This window comes from Diorhabda sublineata, chromosome 2 (genome assembly GCF_026230105.1).
Source record: "Diorhabda sublineata isolate icDioSubl1.1 chromosome 2, icDioSubl1.1, whole genome shotgun sequence".
Lineage (NCBI taxonomy): Eukaryota > Metazoa > Arthropoda > Insecta > Coleoptera > Chrysomelidae > Diorhabda > Diorhabda sublineata.
In genome coordinates this window covers 10,477,021-10,496,220 of record NC_079475.1, presented here as the reverse complement: position 1 = coordinate 10,496,220, position 19,200 = coordinate 10,477,021, and the positions used below count along the sequence as shown (strand labels likewise).

Genomic DNA, 19,200 nt, shown 5'->3' with positions numbered 1-19,200 from the left:
TCATAGTTCATAGAGACGAAATCAGATACACAGGTTCAACCGAACTTCAGGACAAAATTCCAAAGAGACCCACCATCCAGACCCCCCATCCTTGCATGGTACAAAATGAGCACCGGATCAGTATTGCAAAAAAGTGGAGCTGGACGATCCAGCACAAGTCCAGGAAATGTGGAGCGAATACAGCAAACATTCCAGCAGAATCCGAAAACTTCAATTCGTCAGACAACTCCAAATGCCTACAACCACAATCCACAGGGCTCTTAATAAACTGTTGTGTCTGTATGCCTATAAAGTACAGTTGCTGTAGGCACTGTTACCAACAGATCGACCAAAATGTGTGGAATTTGCCATAGACATGTTACAACTTATTTAGCATGATAAAGATTTCTTGAAAAAGGTGTGTTCCAGTGATGAGGCCACGTTCCATGTGTCTGGTATAATAAATAGCCACAACGTACGAATTTGGGGTTCTGAGACCCCACATGGAGTAGTCGAGCTTCAACGAGACAGCCCAAAGGTTAATGTGTGTATGGCTTTTGCACAACGAAATCATTGGTCTTTTATTCTTCATAGAAATCACAGTTACTGGCTATGTGTACCTGGATATGCTTCAAAACTTTGCTCTTCCTCAGTTGGATTGTACTTGTCCTTTCAACAGGATGGTGCATCACCACACTGGTTGACAGCATATTGGGAACACCTCAACGATAGTTTTCCCAACCGATGGATTGTACAAGACGGCCCAATTTCACGGCCACCAAGGTCTCCGGAAATAACACCCCTCGACTTCTTCTTGTGGGGTTATTTAAAGGACATTGTTTACCGGACACCGGCTTGAAATTGATTACAATCTGGAAGTGCTTAGAGCCCCAATGGTGTGCATGTTGAAGTGTACTAAAGAAAACTTTTTAATTACAGTAAAATGCACATGCAAAAGACTGAATATAAATATCTTGTTTATTTTCGAAGTTGTACAGAAAATTTTGGAATACCCTGTACTTTCATATTCTATGATGATCTGTACGAATATAACGCTATTATTGGATAGTTCATTACATTGATATGTCCGCTATTACGAAATTAAGACAACCTGTATAATAAACAAACTAATACATTTCATTCACTTTATGATTAAATATTATTGGCAGATTCTGCGATTGCTTTTCATAAAACTTTTACGGATCTGAAAAGAGGTTAAGTTTAATGTAGTGAAATACAGATAAACAACTTACTTAAGGAGTGAAAATCGATGTATCGAATAGTGAAAAGTCCGAATAGACAGTGAATAAACGATATCAGCAGTTTTTAAACAAATTGTGATGTTACACAGAAGCGAAGAGGCAATTACTCTTCTTTGAAATAAACTTTCTATTGTTAACTACTGTCTAAATAGGAATGAGAAAAAAGTAGCACGAACATATTTGTATTGAAGAAAATTGATTATTGACACATAAGAAAAAAAGAATATTTTCTACGGAATTATTATAGATATTGGAGCGAAATTTTTGCAGATTGCAGACTCTAAATGTTTCCTTTTTGTATATATCACTGTAATCTTCATGTGAATTCAGAAATTGAAAATTGTTCAAAATTGAAATTACATCATAAACGCCATCGTTATCCCAATCGTGGTATATACAGCGTGGAAATATATTGCCAAGAGTTACCAGAATAAGCTCAAAGCCCATCAAAGCATCAGCCTTGTACAAGAAGCGAACGGCTCTCGATACATCAGAATCCAATAGTTTTACCGAGAGCTAGATCTGAAGAATATGCTACCAGAAGAATTGGAGATTTGAGGATCCGCCTCGAGGCCCAGCTATGGAAGATAACAAACATACTCATGAGAATTGGTAAAGCCGTTTCGGAGGAGTTCAATTACAAAAACCGCGACACGAGCATTTTATATATATAAGATTTTTATAAATTAGTGTAGTGTTTAGTGTGTAAATAAAATAAGAATGTCAGAGACAACGTTTAATTCATCCCACGAATAGAAAGAGTGTAAATACGAAAAACGTTACACTGTAGTAAGCAATATTAAAATTCTCTTTTTTTGGAATCGATAATTACTCTACAGTAAGTTATAAACGATGATGATCTTTCTTCTTGAATGTTTACTAATTTATTCATTCTAGTTGTATATATATATATATATATATATATATATATATATATATATATATATATATATATATATATATATATATATATATATAATATTATCCAGTCTTTATCCTATCTGGTTTTGTTATATTTTCTTAAGAGATATTAGTAAAAATTCATAACTTGATTGTCAACAATCACCACGAATATTAGCACTTCTCCTTGTCTTATTTTTCTCTCATTCACGTGATATAATTAAGATTTCCAGCTTCATTCCAATATTTACCGATTTCTTAGCGTTATTACATAATCGTAGATACGATTTCTGCAATTATTACGTTCTATAGTTGTTTAAATGTTCAAAAATGAGTATAAGTACCATATGGTGAAGTTTATATCATTCTAATACATAGATATGAATTAGTTAATGAGATTTGACTTTTTTAATATAATATAACAGCAATTCTTTCACTTCTACTTTCTAAAAGTTTTCCAACGAACCCGATAATATCTCAAAGTGATTGTTTATAAAATTTAATCATCAGCCATTTGAATTCCAATATTCTATGGAATGTACCGGAATGAAAGAAAATATATTTACTACAATAACCTCGAGTTGATTGGGAAGAAGTATCTTCCCAGTATTTGCTTAAAATTATAACTACTATTATCGTCTAGTTAAGCGTATTTTCCCTTGAGTTTGTCGACGAAAATGGAAAATTTTCTGTGCCTGTTTAGCATTTAATTTCAATCTAGCCTTATATGATAATTTATTTTGATAGTCTTGATGTTGAATTATATAAAAAACATTTTATTCTTGACATCTTGAATGTTAATTTATGTGCCAGTGTTAGTGTTTGCTCTTAGACGAGTGTCATTTTTTTCAATCTCCGGTTATCTGAATGGACAGATTTGCGTCCTTGGCTTCTTTCATTATGCGCATCTTTAAACTTTCGACATTATTCACTTATTTACCCATACACACGACTCATACTCCGATGAATTTCTGCAGTACTAGTGCCTGTAGAAAACGAATCTCAGTTTGCAATTTACACTTGGTGGGAGCATCAATAATAGCTGACATGTTTACGTGGCTGTAGCACAACGCCGACTGACGCTCGAATGTTAACAATGGTGGAGTGTGTAGTGCGAGAACTTCGCAGTCGACGAGAGCGCAGGACCGCTTTCTTCGGCTTGCGTAGCGTCTGCACGAAGCGATCGGAAGTTGTGCTTTGTGGATTTATACTGAAAATTATGTATTTGTCCAGTATCCGTTTGACATTTTGATACTTTTTTCTCTTAGATTCTGTGCGAAAACTTCATCTTTGAGCTTTTTTCGTATTTAAAGTGGCATACAAATTACTTCGCTCGAATTTCCACGTATCTTTTTGGCTATTGGTTGATTTTTTTACATAGATAAGTGTAATCTAATCTTTTACTTACGTTCGTAGACCTAGTCAGTCATTTTAATAGCTGAGTCAATGAGGTATTTGACTTAATCATGTTAATTAGTTAAATTTGCCGATTATTAAATTGAACAAAAGTTATATAAACACAAAGAGGAACAGTTTAAATAGACGTTTGAGAAAGTTAGGACAAGAGATGAGAATAAAACAAGGAGATAATCTTAGTCCTCATCTATTTATATTTGTCATGGATATCATGAAAAGACCTACCTAAAGTGTAGATAATAATTAGTTATAGAAGCAAAGCTAGTAAAAATAGACGGTTTAGTATATGCAGACAATATAGTAATCGTAGCAGATACCTTTAAGAAAATATTAGATCTGGAAAGGGAAGTAAATATCAAGAAATGCCAAAAGATTGTGATGAATCAAAAAAGAGAACATAGGGAAGATTTAATAATGAAATGACAACGGGTAGATAGAGTAAATACTTTTTAATATCTGGAAGTCATTTTCAACCAAAACTATGACTTAAATATGAGAATTTTTAGATAAAAGATAGTAACATCTAAGATGAAGCAGCACCACAAAGCCTAATAAGAAAAGTGATAGGAACAGAAAGATATAAGATAATAAGTGAAAAAAGATCCACGAAAATTTGGTTACGGAAAGGAGGAAGAAGTGAAAACAATACTGTTGATGAATGAAGTAGCAAAGGATTGGAAATAATGGAAAAAATGTATGGAAAGATATTGAAAACTAAAATCCCAATACTCGAAAGGAGTTAAGGAGTTCTAGGGAAGAAGAAAATTATGGAATCACTTTAATATAGGCAGATGGTATATCATAATCATTTTTATACCAAATGTTTCAGTTATATTTTGTCATCAATGTCTAAGATTGTTATCAATAGTTTGGATAATTTTTTCTGTGTAATTTTCTATCTTTGTGTCGAGCCTGTTTCAATATATTAAACAAGGGCGGTTTAATGTAAGATGAACTTAGCAAAGAAAACGGTAATCCAGTAGAAAAACATATCTTTTCTTAACATAATTCCTTTTTTACTTTTCACACTTAGTTTCTAATTCTTTCACATCACCAAAAATGATATTTCTGAAGTTCCCTAAAATACGCGTCGATATTTTACCAGTCCTCTCTCCATTTATGTGAGATGACTTTCCACCAAGCTCGGGAAACGTAATCGGAGAGAGCTAGATCAGGGGATTATGGCGAATATGGGTATAATGATATAATTTTAATCTACTAAGATATTAGATCAAAAAACTTTCTTAGATTATGTTTGAAAATATCTAAACATTGATTTGAATTTTCAATGATAGCGAGCTTTTGATCGGCATTAAGCAAGCAATTGTACTATTGCATAACAGTTCGGTTGAAGAACATCCGGGTTTATTGAAATCATTTAAAAACACATAACGAGAGAAACTCTACAAAGCCTAATAAGAAAAGTTATAGAAGCAGATAAGGAAAAAAATCCACGGAAATTTGTTTACGGAAAGGGGGAAGACAAGAGAAAACAATATTGTTGATGAATGAACAAGCAAGGGATTTTAAAGAATGCAAAAAATATATGGAAAGACATTGAAAATTAAAATTCCAATACTCGAAAGATTTCTAGGAAAGAAGAAAATTATTGAATCACTTTTATATAAGTAGATGGTATATAATGATCATTTTTGTACCAAATGTTTTATTATATATAAAGATTATTATCATTAGTTTGGACAATTTTTTCTGTGTAATTTTCTATCTTTGTGTCGAGCCTGTTTCAATATATTAAACATTAATTTGAATTTTTAATGCCAGCAAGCTTTTGATCGACATTAAGCAAACAATTGTGCTTTTGCATAACAGTTCGGTTGAAGAGCATCCGGGTTTATTCAAGTTACTTTCCCTCGCGGTTTCTAATTATTTTTCCACGTAAAAAATTGGTATGAAAACTAAGTTATCCGTCAGATTTATGTAAAATTTTGTCAAACAACATCAGAGAGTGTTGGTTTGTTTAGTTGTAACTTATTCTTATTTATTTGGAATTTTACAATTCTAACGAGTTCTAACTCTGAAACCTAATATATTATTAAATTACTGAAGTAATGATATCATTTGTCCATGAATCTAATCGAAATTATGTAATAAATCAGAATATATTTCTTAAACAAGATACGTATTGCATCAAGTGATTATTACATGTAAGGATTTTATATGAATTATACTTATGGAGGATTCTGCAGTTGTTATAAATATATATAATATACTGTTACTGGTCCTTTCACTTTCTAGTACTTAACTGGCTGAGCTCGATTTGAAATTAATTAATATGCCTCATGTAACAATAAACAGAGTACATCCTTTGGCAAAGTATGGTCGAGTAAAAGTAGATTGAAAATCGTTACTTCGAAATATGTCGATGTAAAAGAATCGAATACAATTGAAAGTATTGACAGGAATTTAATACTGCAGACAAGACTTGAAATTCATGTAAAAATTGTACTTAGTTACGTATTGGATTGAAGTCCTCACCGTTTTATTAAGGCCACTAAGTAGATAATAATTCTTTGAGGGTGAAAATCTTTTAAGGCCGTTCTGGATAGGGGATATTTTTTTCTTTTGATTTTAATTTACCAATTTTTCTTTTAATCACATCTACACCTTGACATTATCATTGTTTGAGTGTTTGTTGTTAAGAGTCAAAAATAAAAATTGGAACAATAGTAGTAGAAGAGGGTTGTAACCATTTGCTAGTTTCGAGGTTATTACGTGTCATTTGAACGGTATAACAAACGTTTGAGTCTATGAACATCACGCTCTTCAGAGGATTTGTAATTCAATGTGCATTAGCCAGGAAAGTAGTTATTTTTTCGACAGAATACATTTTCAAAATATTAAATTTCAAAATTATTTTCAGAGAGGTATAGTAGAAATTATTTATTTTGATATATATTGAAATCTATGTAATCTATATTCACACTGTAGGTCACTGGTCGGCTAGTCATCTTAAAAAAATAATTTGACTGTATTGCATGATATACTGACGTAAATGAGCCGTGTACAACATGTTATTAAGAAGTAAATGACCATGTCTGCCCAACACATTATAATACAAACAAATAATGATTCTAGTTTAGTCTGTAGTTCATATTCCGACTTGTTTGTGTGAGAATATTATATTTTGATTGTTGCGAAGAACTGATTTTCTTACATGGTGTATCTTCGTTACGTTTGCAAGGGTTAAATAGGGTACCATGAATCCTTTGCATTCATTTGTCTCTGACTTCGCTTATCCAATATCTACTCCTATCAACCTGATTGAGTTTAGGTTGGGTTAGATTAGGCTAGGTTAGTTTATTCTAGCTAGTCAGCGATAAAAGAAGTTCCTGTCAGGATAAATTGAATTAAACACCAAAGTGTACTAACTCTAATATATTTCCGAGCTTACGAATACTTATTTATTCATCGTCTGGGAATTGCGTTATTTTAAATTACGTTAAATCTTCTGAAAAACATTAAATTGAAAAAAGCAATATTCAAATTGACTCTTTATAGAAACATCAAGGTTATTGATTGTTTTTGCGCCCCAATTGCTGAAAATGCAATTTTTCGACTATATTGAACGCTGCGGAAAATGGTAAGGACAAAATTAAACTCGGTTGTGAAGTTTTCTTCAAAGTAGATTTAGAAACACCATTGTTTGACTTAATTCTATTCAAAAAAACCTTTATTTTCTAATGCAATTCGTAGGAATCACAAAATTGAATTCGGGAATGCATTTTCAACAAAATTTAGTCAGGAAAAGCCATTTATTATGAACTTGGAACAGAAATTTTTCAATATTAACCACAGAGAAGTATGTTTTATCAAAAATAAACTCTAAGCAACCGAATGATAAAATTAAACTCAAATAATAGCCGCTATATCAACTTTTCGACCTATTTGAATCATTTTTTGATTAAATAACTTCGTAAAAGCCTTTTTTCACTAAATGAAACAAAATAATAAACAATAGCCTTGATATTTCTATCAATTTAAATATTGCTTTTCCAAATCAATGAATATAGTATTTTTTAAACTAATCAACGAAATTTGAAATGTCGCATTTCTTAACTAATTTAATCAATACGATGAGACATAAGTATTCGAAAGCCGTAAATATATTAGTGTTTAATTTAGCCATAATCCCACTAAAAAAACCTTCTCACATATTAATGGGATGTTTTAAAACTTTTAAAGCTCAAAGCTTAAATTTTAAAGCTCATTTAACATCTGCTTTTTGAACTCATTGAATTCAAAAATTCGACTTTTTATCTAACTGATATCAAATTTTCAGTAACCCTGTCTAAACCGATTCGTTAATTAGATTTTTTTATTTCAATACGCTATTGTGACTTATGTGTATTCTTGAACTTTTTTCATATTAATTAGTAATGATATCATTCAATGTGGTATTCAAGATCGAGGACAGGAAAGTTCTGAGTGAAAAAATGAAGTTCATATTTTTCGCATATTAAAATTTAATATGTTGTCGAAAGATTTCACGATACCGGTGTTGTCATTCCTCAATACATAAATAGACTTATCGCAATAATATTCTTTCGAATTGTCAACAAATCACTCGCTACGTCGACAAGAAGGAAATTATATGAATAAATAATATTTGAAGCGAACGTTGGTGAAACATGACGAGAGAGCAACAACTCGTTAGATGAAAGGAGAAAGGATTTAATCAACTTGTTCGGGTTCGCAATTGGAGACTTGTAAGCTAATGAAATTTGAATTGTTGTTATTAATAATATTGGTAAGTCGCGAAATTGAAAATACGAAAGTGGAATTTTTTAATAGACGCGCTTTTTAAACCTCTTATTTTCAATGTACTTATAGGAAGGATGTACCAATATATATTTTAGCCAAAGATAATCTGAAATCCGCGGAAATTTATCGAAAATTAATGGAGTTCTGCCTTCTGAAAGTGGTTCCCCATGCGCGCTCCCCAGAACAAGTGTTTACCTATCAGAACTCATTTCAAGAGACCGAAGCACTGGAAAATTAAGCATTAGCGCAGGTAGTATTGAGTAAATAATTCATAAACGGCTCGATGACAGCTAAATTTCAGCCAAAGACTACCGAATTTTGAGCTGAAACTGACATCAAGTTTGCAGGCGACTTCTGCAGCGGTTTGAGGAGGAAGGCAATGAATACTCACCATAGACGAAACAACACTATATTCTGGAAAGTAAACGCGTGATTATGGAGTGGAGGAGGGCGGCGGTTACACTGTCACCGAGAAAGGTGTTGTGTATTTTATGCAGTTGGTTTTATGACTGAACAACGAACTGTAAACGCACAGCATTGTAATAATTTCCTAAAAATCACAGTGAAACCTGTCTACAGATCAAAATGACGCAATTTTCAAATGGATATTGCTGCAAGAGAAAGCTAGATCGCATACAGCTTGGTTTGTGATGGAAAAGCTAAAAAATTGACTAGAAAAATACTGGAACACTTTCCTTATAGTCCCAATTTGTCACCATGCGGCTATTATTTATTTAGTCCATTGAAAGAGGCGGTGATTGTATAGAGAAACCGTAAAAAAATTCTTCTTCTCTCAAGAACATATAAGGGCTTTTAAAACAGCGTATACGAATATGTCTTTAACTTGACACCTCTATTCTCAAACCTGCTTGTTGACAACCAATTTAAACACCCCATATGATTTATTAAGGAATTCAATATATCTTCATTGGTTACAATTTTAAATCATCAGCTTCGTTATCAAGAAAAAAATAAAAAAAACCTCCCTTTCTCTTTAAAAATAATCCTAATCATATGATATGAACTAAGGACCCATGAGGCCTCAAAAATATTTTATGTGTTGGTATAACATGCTCATATTATTGTCGCTAGAGTTTTTTCAATAAAAAAATACATTTCGTGGAGGAGGACTCAAACACAAATAACGAAGCATGGTGGAGAAGAGAATTTAAGAATACTCATGTCTAGTTGACTCTAGAAACATGTAATAAAATAGATTTAAGCTCAGCGCCATCTAGAACGTACGACTAAATAATTAAAGATTTTCGTCATAACTCTGTAACTTGGTTAATCCTAATTTTAATAGGGTAAACTCACACTTATTGTAAAAGTCCTCATTTTCGTATCAATAGTATCTTCTCGCGACACAAACACTATCACGTCACTTTAATAGTTGATAATAGTGATCATTGGCTCATTGATGATGATCTTCCGATATTGCAGAGTATTCTCTCGATAAACACATTCGGGACGAGAGAGAAACGGTACTAAATGCAGTGAAGATCTAAGAAGAAGTCTCTTGAAGACAATATTAAGTAGAAGGGCGAATTGCTGCAGAGAAAGGGGCAATGTGAAAGTTGACTAGACGGTAAATCGTGCAGTCTCAAATTTTTGTTGAAACTTTGTCGAGAGAATGACGATTGAATTATTGTATTGTTGATTACGTAATGTATGGAGTTACTTTTGAGTAATTCATAAGTGTGTAATTACGTAAGACATTAATGATAATAATTACGTTGCATTTGGTTACAAATAGAAGAGTGTCAAAATCGGCGAAAAAACCTTAAAATCAATTACAATATAGTTTCAAAATAATTCTGCAAAAACAAGTAATTTTAGGAATTGAGGATACAACTAGAGAAAGTGGTGAATATGTGCTCCGAGTTTATTCTTAATTATCCTCTATAAAAATCTAATTACTTTGCCGAGTAATAAAATTTGTTAGTTTCTAAGAAACTGGATAAAAATTTCAAAGTGAAAATTGTTGTTAGTCATAAACTGCATGATACTTCAAAATTAAAAATAATATTTTTCTTAGTAAACCTCGAATGTTTCCCTAATTGGCTCGTGATCAATAAATAATTTTATCTACTACAATACATAAAATAGGTATTATAGGCACACTTTCGAACTATATTTCACGCACTATTACGTAAAGAAACATACTTTAAGCAGTCGTGTGTAAAAAATGTATTATTAAGGTCTTCGTAGGATACTGGCTAAGTACGAGTCTCATATGGGGGAGGTCCCAATTATTTTTAGGTGTCATTTATTCATGCAGAGGAGAAGGAAATAAAAACAAAATAACAAATTGTAACACAAACAACAATTCAGTATTCATTAGATTTTGAGAAGAATTTGAGGCACGTTCTAAGAGGGATACATCTTTGGAATACAGAAATCCGTCATTTATCAAAACACATTCTTTTTTAAACTCTTCTTTCCAAATTAAAATATAATCGTCAACGGCTGTTTTCAATGAAGAATCACAATACAGTTTTGTGAGATTACAAGTAACAAAAAAAATATTAACGCAGACAAATTTACTTTTACCACGATTGTCTTTTTTTGTAATTGGTACGGGAAATCGATATATTCGCTATTGCTGGGCTGAAGAAAATCCTTGAGTAGATTTTCCACGAAAAACATTTTCTTAAATTGAATGTATGGGAATATAGATAGGCAGATGATTCTGTTTTATGTTTTAACAAAAAACCGCTACTCCACATCACGGTTAAACTGGAAGGCAATTCCTCAATGAACGATTTACTGTGCAATAGATTGGCAACAGTTTCCATTGAATAGCGAACTAAATCCTCAATATAGAGCACCTGGATTAATGTTTATGGGGCAATCCCTTAATGAAAGATTTACTGTGCAATAGATTGGTAAAATTTTCTATCGAATAGCGTACTAAATCCCCAATATAAAGTACCTGGACTCATGTGTAATAGATTGCCAGAGGTTTCTATTGAATAGAGTACTAAATCCTCAATATAGAGCACCTGAATTAATGTTTATGGGACAATTCCTTAATGAAGGATTTACTGTGCAATAGATTCACAAAAGTTTCTATTGAATAGCGTACTAAATCCTCAATATAGAGCACCTGGATTATTGTTTATGGGACAATCCCTTAATGAAAGATTTACTGTGCAATATATTGGTAAAATTTTCTATCGAATAGCGTACTAAATCCCCAATATAAAGTACCTGGACTCATGTGCAATAGATTGCCAGAGGTTTCTATTGAATAGAGTACTAAATCCTCAATATAGAGCACCTGAATTAATGTTTATGGGGCAATTCCTTAATGAAGGATTTACTGTGCAATAGTTTCGCAAAATTTTCTATTGAATAGCGTACTAAATCTCTAATATAAAGTACCTGGACTCATGTGCAATAGATTACCAGAGGTTTTTATTGAATAGCGTATTGAATCCTCAATATAGAGCACCTGGATTAATATTTATGGGGCAATCCCTTAATGAAAGATTTACTGTGCAATAGATTCGCAAAATTTTCTATTGAATAGCGTACTAAATCTCCAATATAAAGTACCTGGACTCATGTGCAATAGATTACCAGAGGTTTTTATTGAATAGCGTATTGAATCCTCAATATAGAGCACCTGGATTAATATTTATGGGGCAATCCCTTAATGAAAGATTTACTGTGCAATAGATTCGCAAAATTTTCTATTGAATAGCGTACTAAATCTCCAATATAAAGTACCTGGACTCAGTGCAATAGATTGCCAGAGGTTTCTATTTAATAGAGTACTAAATCCTCAATTTAGAGCACCTGGATTAATGTTTATGGGACAATCCCTCAATGAAAGATTTACTGTGCAATATATTGGTAAAAGTTTCTATTGAATAGCGTACTAAATCCTCAATATAGAGCACCTGGATTAATGTTTATGGGACAATCCCTTAATGAAAGATTTACTGTGCAATATATTGGTAAAATTTTCTATCGAATAGCGTACTAAATCCCCAATATAAAGTACCTGGACTCATGTGCAATAGATTACCAGAGGTTTCTATTGAATAGAGTACTAAATCCTCAATATAGAGCACCTGAATTAATGTTTATGGGGCAATTCCTTAATGAAGGATTTACTGTGCAATAGATTCGCAAAATTTTCTATTGAATAGCGTACTAAATCTCCAATATAAAGTACCTGGACTCATGTGCAATAGATTACCAGAGGTTTTTATTGAATAGCGTATTGAATCCTCAATATAGAGCACCTGGATTAATATTTATGGGGCAATCCCTTAATGAAAGATTTACTGTGCAATAGATTCGCAAAATTTTCTATTGAATAGCGTACTAAATCTCCAATATAAAGTACCTGGACTCAGTGCAATAGATTGCCAGAGGTTTCTATTGAATAGAGTACTAAATCCCCAATATAAAGTACCTGGACTCATGTGCAATAGATTACCAGAGGTTTTTATTGAATAGCGTATTGAATCCTCAATATAGAGCACCTGGATTAATATTTATGGGGCAATCCCTTAATGAAAGATTTACTGTGCAATAGATTCGCAAAATTTTCTATTGAATAGCGTACTAAATCTCCAATATAAAGTACCTGGACTCAGTGCAATAGATTGCCAGAGGTTTCTATTGAATAGAGTACTAAATCCTCAATTTAGAGCACCTGGATTAATGTTTATGGGACAATCCCTCAATGAAAGATTTACTGTGCAATATATTGGTAAAAGTTTCTATTGAATAGCGTACTAAATCCTCAATATAGAGCACCTGGATTAATGTTTATGGGACAATCCCTTAATGAAAGATTTACTGTGCAATATATTGGTAAAAGTTTCTATTGAATAGCGTACTAAATCCTCAATATAGAGCACCTGGATTAATGTTTATGGGGCAATCCCTTAATGAAAGATTTACTGTGCAATAGATTCGCAAAAGTTTCTATTGAATAGCGTACTAAATCTCCAATATAAAGTACCTGGACTCATGTGCAATAGATTGCCAGAGGTTTTTATTGAATAGCGTACTAAATCCTCAATATAGAGCACCTGGATTAATATTTATGGGGCAATCCCCTAATGAAAGATTTACTGTGCAATAGATTCGCAAAAGTTTCTATTGAATAGCGTACTAAATCCTCAATATAGAGCACTTAGATTCATGTTTCTGTGCAATTTGAAGAACAAAACGTAACCCCAAAATACTGAACCCGCTTCATTGGAAGGATTAGTACTTAAGAGTGGTCCTAGAATAGTGACTTAAGTTATTTTAGTTAAGATTCACATTTTTGTTATACTCTTGTAATAAGCGGGATTGTCGGTTCTGTAATTATTGGTGCTAGAAAATGATATCGCAATAAAAAAGGGCATAAACACCTAGTTATACTGAACCGTACTTATAAAAATACCATGGGACATTAACATATAAGTACTGGGAGAAAACTCGTTCAAATAGACGGTAGAATGAAACAACTAATTGAATGAATGAAAAATTTAATAACGACGAAATTCTTTGAGAAAGATCCATTATTAATAGTGCTTTATAAATCACTTATTCCATAACATATATTCCAAAAAAATTCTTTTACCGAAAACTCAAATATAACAAAATAATATTCCCAGCCTACAATTTACATTTTTTATGTTTTGTAATTAGTCCATTGTTTTCTAAAAAAAAAACTTGGTACGACATCCCACATCAGCTCCTATTTACATTTTAATTATTTCTCATCATTCAATTCCGTGTGGAATTTGATAATATTGTAACAATAGTTGTTGCTAAAGATTTATTAATCAACATCCTCATATTATTCAAGAAATTTGATTAATCACCTCACCATTAAATGAACTATAACGTATTTTTCATATTATAACATAGTGGACCAATACTACTGTTTATTTTACGTTTTTTCTAATTCAACTATTTATATAGTATTATTTCTATAAACTTTTTCTGATTTTGTTATACCAGTTTCTATATCATAACCCTGGAACTTTTGTTGATATAGTGAGCACACTTTTCATAGTACCACTACACCAAAAGTTATCGTCTTCAAGACTGAAGATGAACTAAAACTTATCAATTTGATCTACCTACCAAGTTATCGTCTTCAGAGACTAAAGGTGAATTGTTTACCTTCAGCTTTCTCATATTTGGCAATCTAAATCTTTCCAAACGCATCCAAAAATCTGTTATTGTATTGAGTTTTTAATAATTTTGCTTAATCCATATTTATTCCATGACTATGACAGACAGCGCGCTCAGCAATACCCGATTTTTTCGTCGGTCCATATTTCAAACGATCTAGGTGTTCCTTAAGTCTTACGTTAACAAACCTCTTAATTTGCCCAACCAATCTTTTCCAAATCTGGTACTTTATGTTGGGTATACACAAATGAATATTTTAATGTATTGTTGTATTTTAAATTAATTTTGAACCCACCCCTGTTGAATATGTTGTCCGATCCTCAGGTTTAAACAGTATTGAGATCTATCAGATCTATTTTTCCCGTTTTCCGGTTTTGATTTTGGAAAAGAAATTCCTCATTATAACCGTTGACTACAGCCACATCCTCAGTAAAAGTCCTTCCTTTATTGTATGAGATACAGGGCCATTTTATAAAAATGGACTCCTGCCTTAATTGTAAGGATTGATTTTATGAAAAAAATCATAATTTGAAATACGAAAAAATATTTAACGTGCACCATTTAGTATTTATATTATTATTTTAGCGAGATATTTATCTCCCAAGTCTTTGTTTTCAGGAGAATGACTTGTTTATTACTTGCTGGTAAAATGCAACTTAAATTTGTTATTTCGAATCCGTGCTTAATTCTGATTCGATAGCCCAAAAAAAGATGTTATATAGAGGCATTGGAAGAATTCGGAGTTTTCTTTGTAAAAATTCGGAGAGATATTCGATTTTTTTAAGAAATTGGTTTGTTTCAAGCTAAATATATTCTACTGTTATATTTATGAGTGTAAATATTCTAATAGATGTGTAGAGAGGAGAAAAAACTTTTACTTGAACGAGAAGATATAAAACATTAGTAGTTGATTGAGATTGTAGATTTTATTAAACATAATAATTATATAACGATAAAATATTTATATATCTAAAAAGATTTGGACGGTCCACATTCTAATTCGATATACTTCATTTGAATTTAAAAAAAGCGAAAGTTCGTAATCACTTATCTCAATATCTTTCACAACATATAAAATTTCTAATTCCTGTTCAATAAAAGTCATAATTTGTTTCTTGTCGATTATATTGTATTGGGTTTATATGAAAAATAACAATGAAACAAGACGTTTTTTTTTTCCAAAATAATTTTTATTTTTAAACACAATAGATAAGAAAATTAGATAAAAAAGTCTTCGTTTGTTGACCAACTCTGCCCTGCAAAGAAAACTTTGAGGTAATAGAAAGTTCGTGAACGTTACCCATGGCGAACAGCAAAAATTGTTATTTCTGTCAATAAGGTTATGTTTATAGTATTTAGGGATATAATAAAATGTATTCTGGAAATATTGAATGCAGACATCCTCCTCTTTTAAGATATTATACTTTCATAATAATAACTTCAATACGATTTTGGAAGTATAATTTTCTATTTTAAAACTGCTAAACACATTTTTTACCTTGCTGGATAATATATTTTGGTATTTCCTAAAATAAAGAAAAATAAATGTTATCGAACTACAGTAAAACCCGCTATAAGTTTAAATATAAAATATATTAAATTTAGGTAGTAGGTAGTTAGTCCTCTCCGATCCGAAATCCAAAACTCTAAAAGAAATAAAATAATCGGTAATTACTTAGCTTAGGTTGCATACGCCCGATTTCCTTGAAATATGTTATACAGTTTTTTATGCTGAAAAAGAATATATATGTTTAGCGGAAAACATTCCTCCTCCTCCACATAGTTTTTAAGGTTTGATCATTGGAAAATGTACACTATCTTGAATAGTTGATATTTTTCAAATTCTTGATATTGGGGAGGATTAGGGGCGTGGGGGCTCCTTTGAACATTTAGACTATCTTTTAACACACCCCTCTCGCCCCCAATTTATTTACACGTACAAATAATTATCAATTTCTATTGGATACTTTAGTGACATTTCTTAAATAAATGCTTCAATTCTATTTGAATATGGATAAGTCTTTTAAATAGAACTTCACCATAATACTGACGAAAATGAGATCTATAGAGATATTTTGAATACGAACCTAACCTAACCTAACCTAATCTAACCTAAACATAACCTAATCTAACCTAACGTAACCTAATCATTTTCTCCACAACATACCTACTAAAATTTCAAGGAAATCGAGCGTATGCAACCTAAACTAAATAATTACCAAATAGCTTTTTTTATAAATACATCATTTACCTAATCAATAATATCCCTACATATTATTTATGAATCAAATTGAGGAAGGGGAAATGATAAGATTCCGGATCGCATTTTTGAAAAAAAAAACAGTTTTTTCATATCACGACAATGCGTCTACATTACTGTTGCAAAAAAATCGGTAGAATTGCATTACTGTTCAATTCCAAATTCAATTAATAAGACTCTTTTCGATTATCTTCTAAACTTAAACTCAAGACATTGTTGTTTGGAGGAAAGTAATTTGAGGGAAGTAATTTCTGTCAAATGAAGAGGTATGGCAGAGAAAAATACTTATTTTGAGCTACTTTTTTCAATAATTTGACAAAGTTGGAAACTTGCTGGACTTGGTTCATAGCAATAAAATAACTTTTTTATTGAACAGTCATTTTTCCATCAAACCACCCTTGCAACTCCCAGAGTCACGTCCCGCAGGAGTTTTCTGAAATTATGCTACACCAAGCAGCATGGTAAACATTTTATACACCTTTCAACTATTATTAGCTCATCTTCTCAATTTCTTGCATTTCTAGATGTTCGAATCATCATTGATCTATTTTCTTCAATGTTAGTCTCAATTACCACAATTCAAAAACTGTTATTAGATTATTCTACGTCTCTATTGGTAAATGCCTTTCTAATATCTATAATTTCCAATCCAAAGTTTTCATTATGCTATAAACGAAATTAAATAGTTTAATTTATTTCAACGATGCGACGAGTGAGGATTGTGGTTTCTAAAATTGAGGTCAGAGGTTCGGTGACACACACTTTTCATGATAAGTGTTAGCATAGTTGTATCATTGTTGCGGTTTGCAGGATCTATGAAATTTACCGCTCCAACTTTATGTATATATACAGGATCATTCACGGGAACCGGATGTTTCTGTATCTAACGTTTCCTTTGTTCATAGTAGGTATTTACATTTCAGTCATTGGGATGGAGCCGTGGATGCTAGACCAACGCAGTTTAAGTCAGTTCAATATCCATCGTAATACAAGTTTTCCTTCTTGTAACACATTATCGCAATTGGTAAACAACCTTCGAACAAGTGGATCAATATTGAAGAAAAAACCACCAGTTGCCCAACGATTTGTCGACGAAATTGTAATCGCTGCTGGGAATCTTGTTCTTTTAATTGCTGCACGACGGCTATATTGTAAGATCTTTATGCAGAATTCGTCTTACCGTACTTGTGCTCATTTGAAATGCTGCTTAATGCCTCTGAATAGAGCGGCGTGGGCTTCAGCAAAAGGCTTACTCGTTGGATGTTCTCCGGAGTTGGGGCTTTTTCTTCAATATTTATCCACTTGTTCGAAGGTTGTTCACCCATCGCAATATTGTGTTACGATGCATTACCATGGATATTTAACTGACGGCGGAAATCTCGCTGAACAGCAGTTACGGATTTGTCATTTCACACAAAACTGTCATACACGTCCACGGCTCCATCTCAATGACTGAAATGTAAACGCTATGAACAAAGGAAACGTTAGATATTAGTCACGTGCCCCTCCTACCATGAGCGCCCGTGTACAATCCACTTCAAAAATATCCGGTTCTCGTGAACGACCCTAATTATATTTTCAAAGTAGCGAGTAGTTCAACGCATATCTTGTTTGTATTTTCGATAATATTTTATTTGAAAATTAAAATTATGCGAACTAGAAAATTTTCTTCAATTTACTTTACGAGTAATTTTACCGAATGAAACTGTTTTAAATAAGTAGAGAAACAGTTATCTACGTCTTTATAATACTATTACTTCAAAAAGTTGTAATTCTTATTTGCAGATCGCCCCCAATAATCCTTAGAAATCCTAGTTTAGCTATAATAATCTCAAGACTTACTTCAAAAATCTCATCCAAGAATCTTGGCGATATATAGGGTGCAAGAGAAAAACGGCACTAAACAACATCCATCCATCTACTTCTTCCGTATTAACCCTACATGGCTATTTGATATCGTCAGAGATTCGTCGCCAACTTTTTTGTTTTGTTGCGTAAATAAACAAAGATGAAGGTTTTCTGACGCGCAAACACGCGACGTATAATTATCCTAGCGCGAAACTCCAAGTTGATTCCGCAAACTAAAGGCCAAACGTACCAGAAATTTTAAATGTTTTAAATCGAATGGTAAATCCGTTGCAATCATCCTCTTCTTTGTATTTTCCTTTTATGATGTTTCCTCAATGACGTTATTCATCACATTTTTCACAACCAGTCTTTTAGTGCAAGTCGAGGTTGATTAATGTTAAGCAGCATGATCACAACTGATCCTACTTTTAACTGTAAATTGTGAGGTGGTAATCCAGGTGATTCCAGTGAATTTAAAAACTCCGTGGGATAGTTAACTCCGTCATCCTGGTTCATAATGGTGTCGACTGATTTGAAGGAAACCAACCATCCCAGAAGATAATTCTGAATAGTCGCATTGAGATCCTTGATATCTTTAAT

At 32.3% G+C, this 19,200-nt stretch overlaps 1 protein-coding gene across 1 annotated transcript in view; it reads right to left on the bottom strand.

Annotated features, from left to right (window-relative positions):
• The window catches only part of LOC130440597 (uncharacterized), a 43,317-nt gene extending 25,240 nt beyond the window's left edge, over positions 1-18,077 (bottom strand). The window contains exon 1 of the mRNA XM_056773858.1: positions 18,006-18,077. Coding sequence (XP_056629836.1) covers positions 18,006-18,077 — 72 coding nt within the window. The remainder of the gene's footprint in view (positions 1-18,005) is intronic.
• Between the last annotated feature and the right edge of the window lie 1,123 nt (positions 18,078-19,200).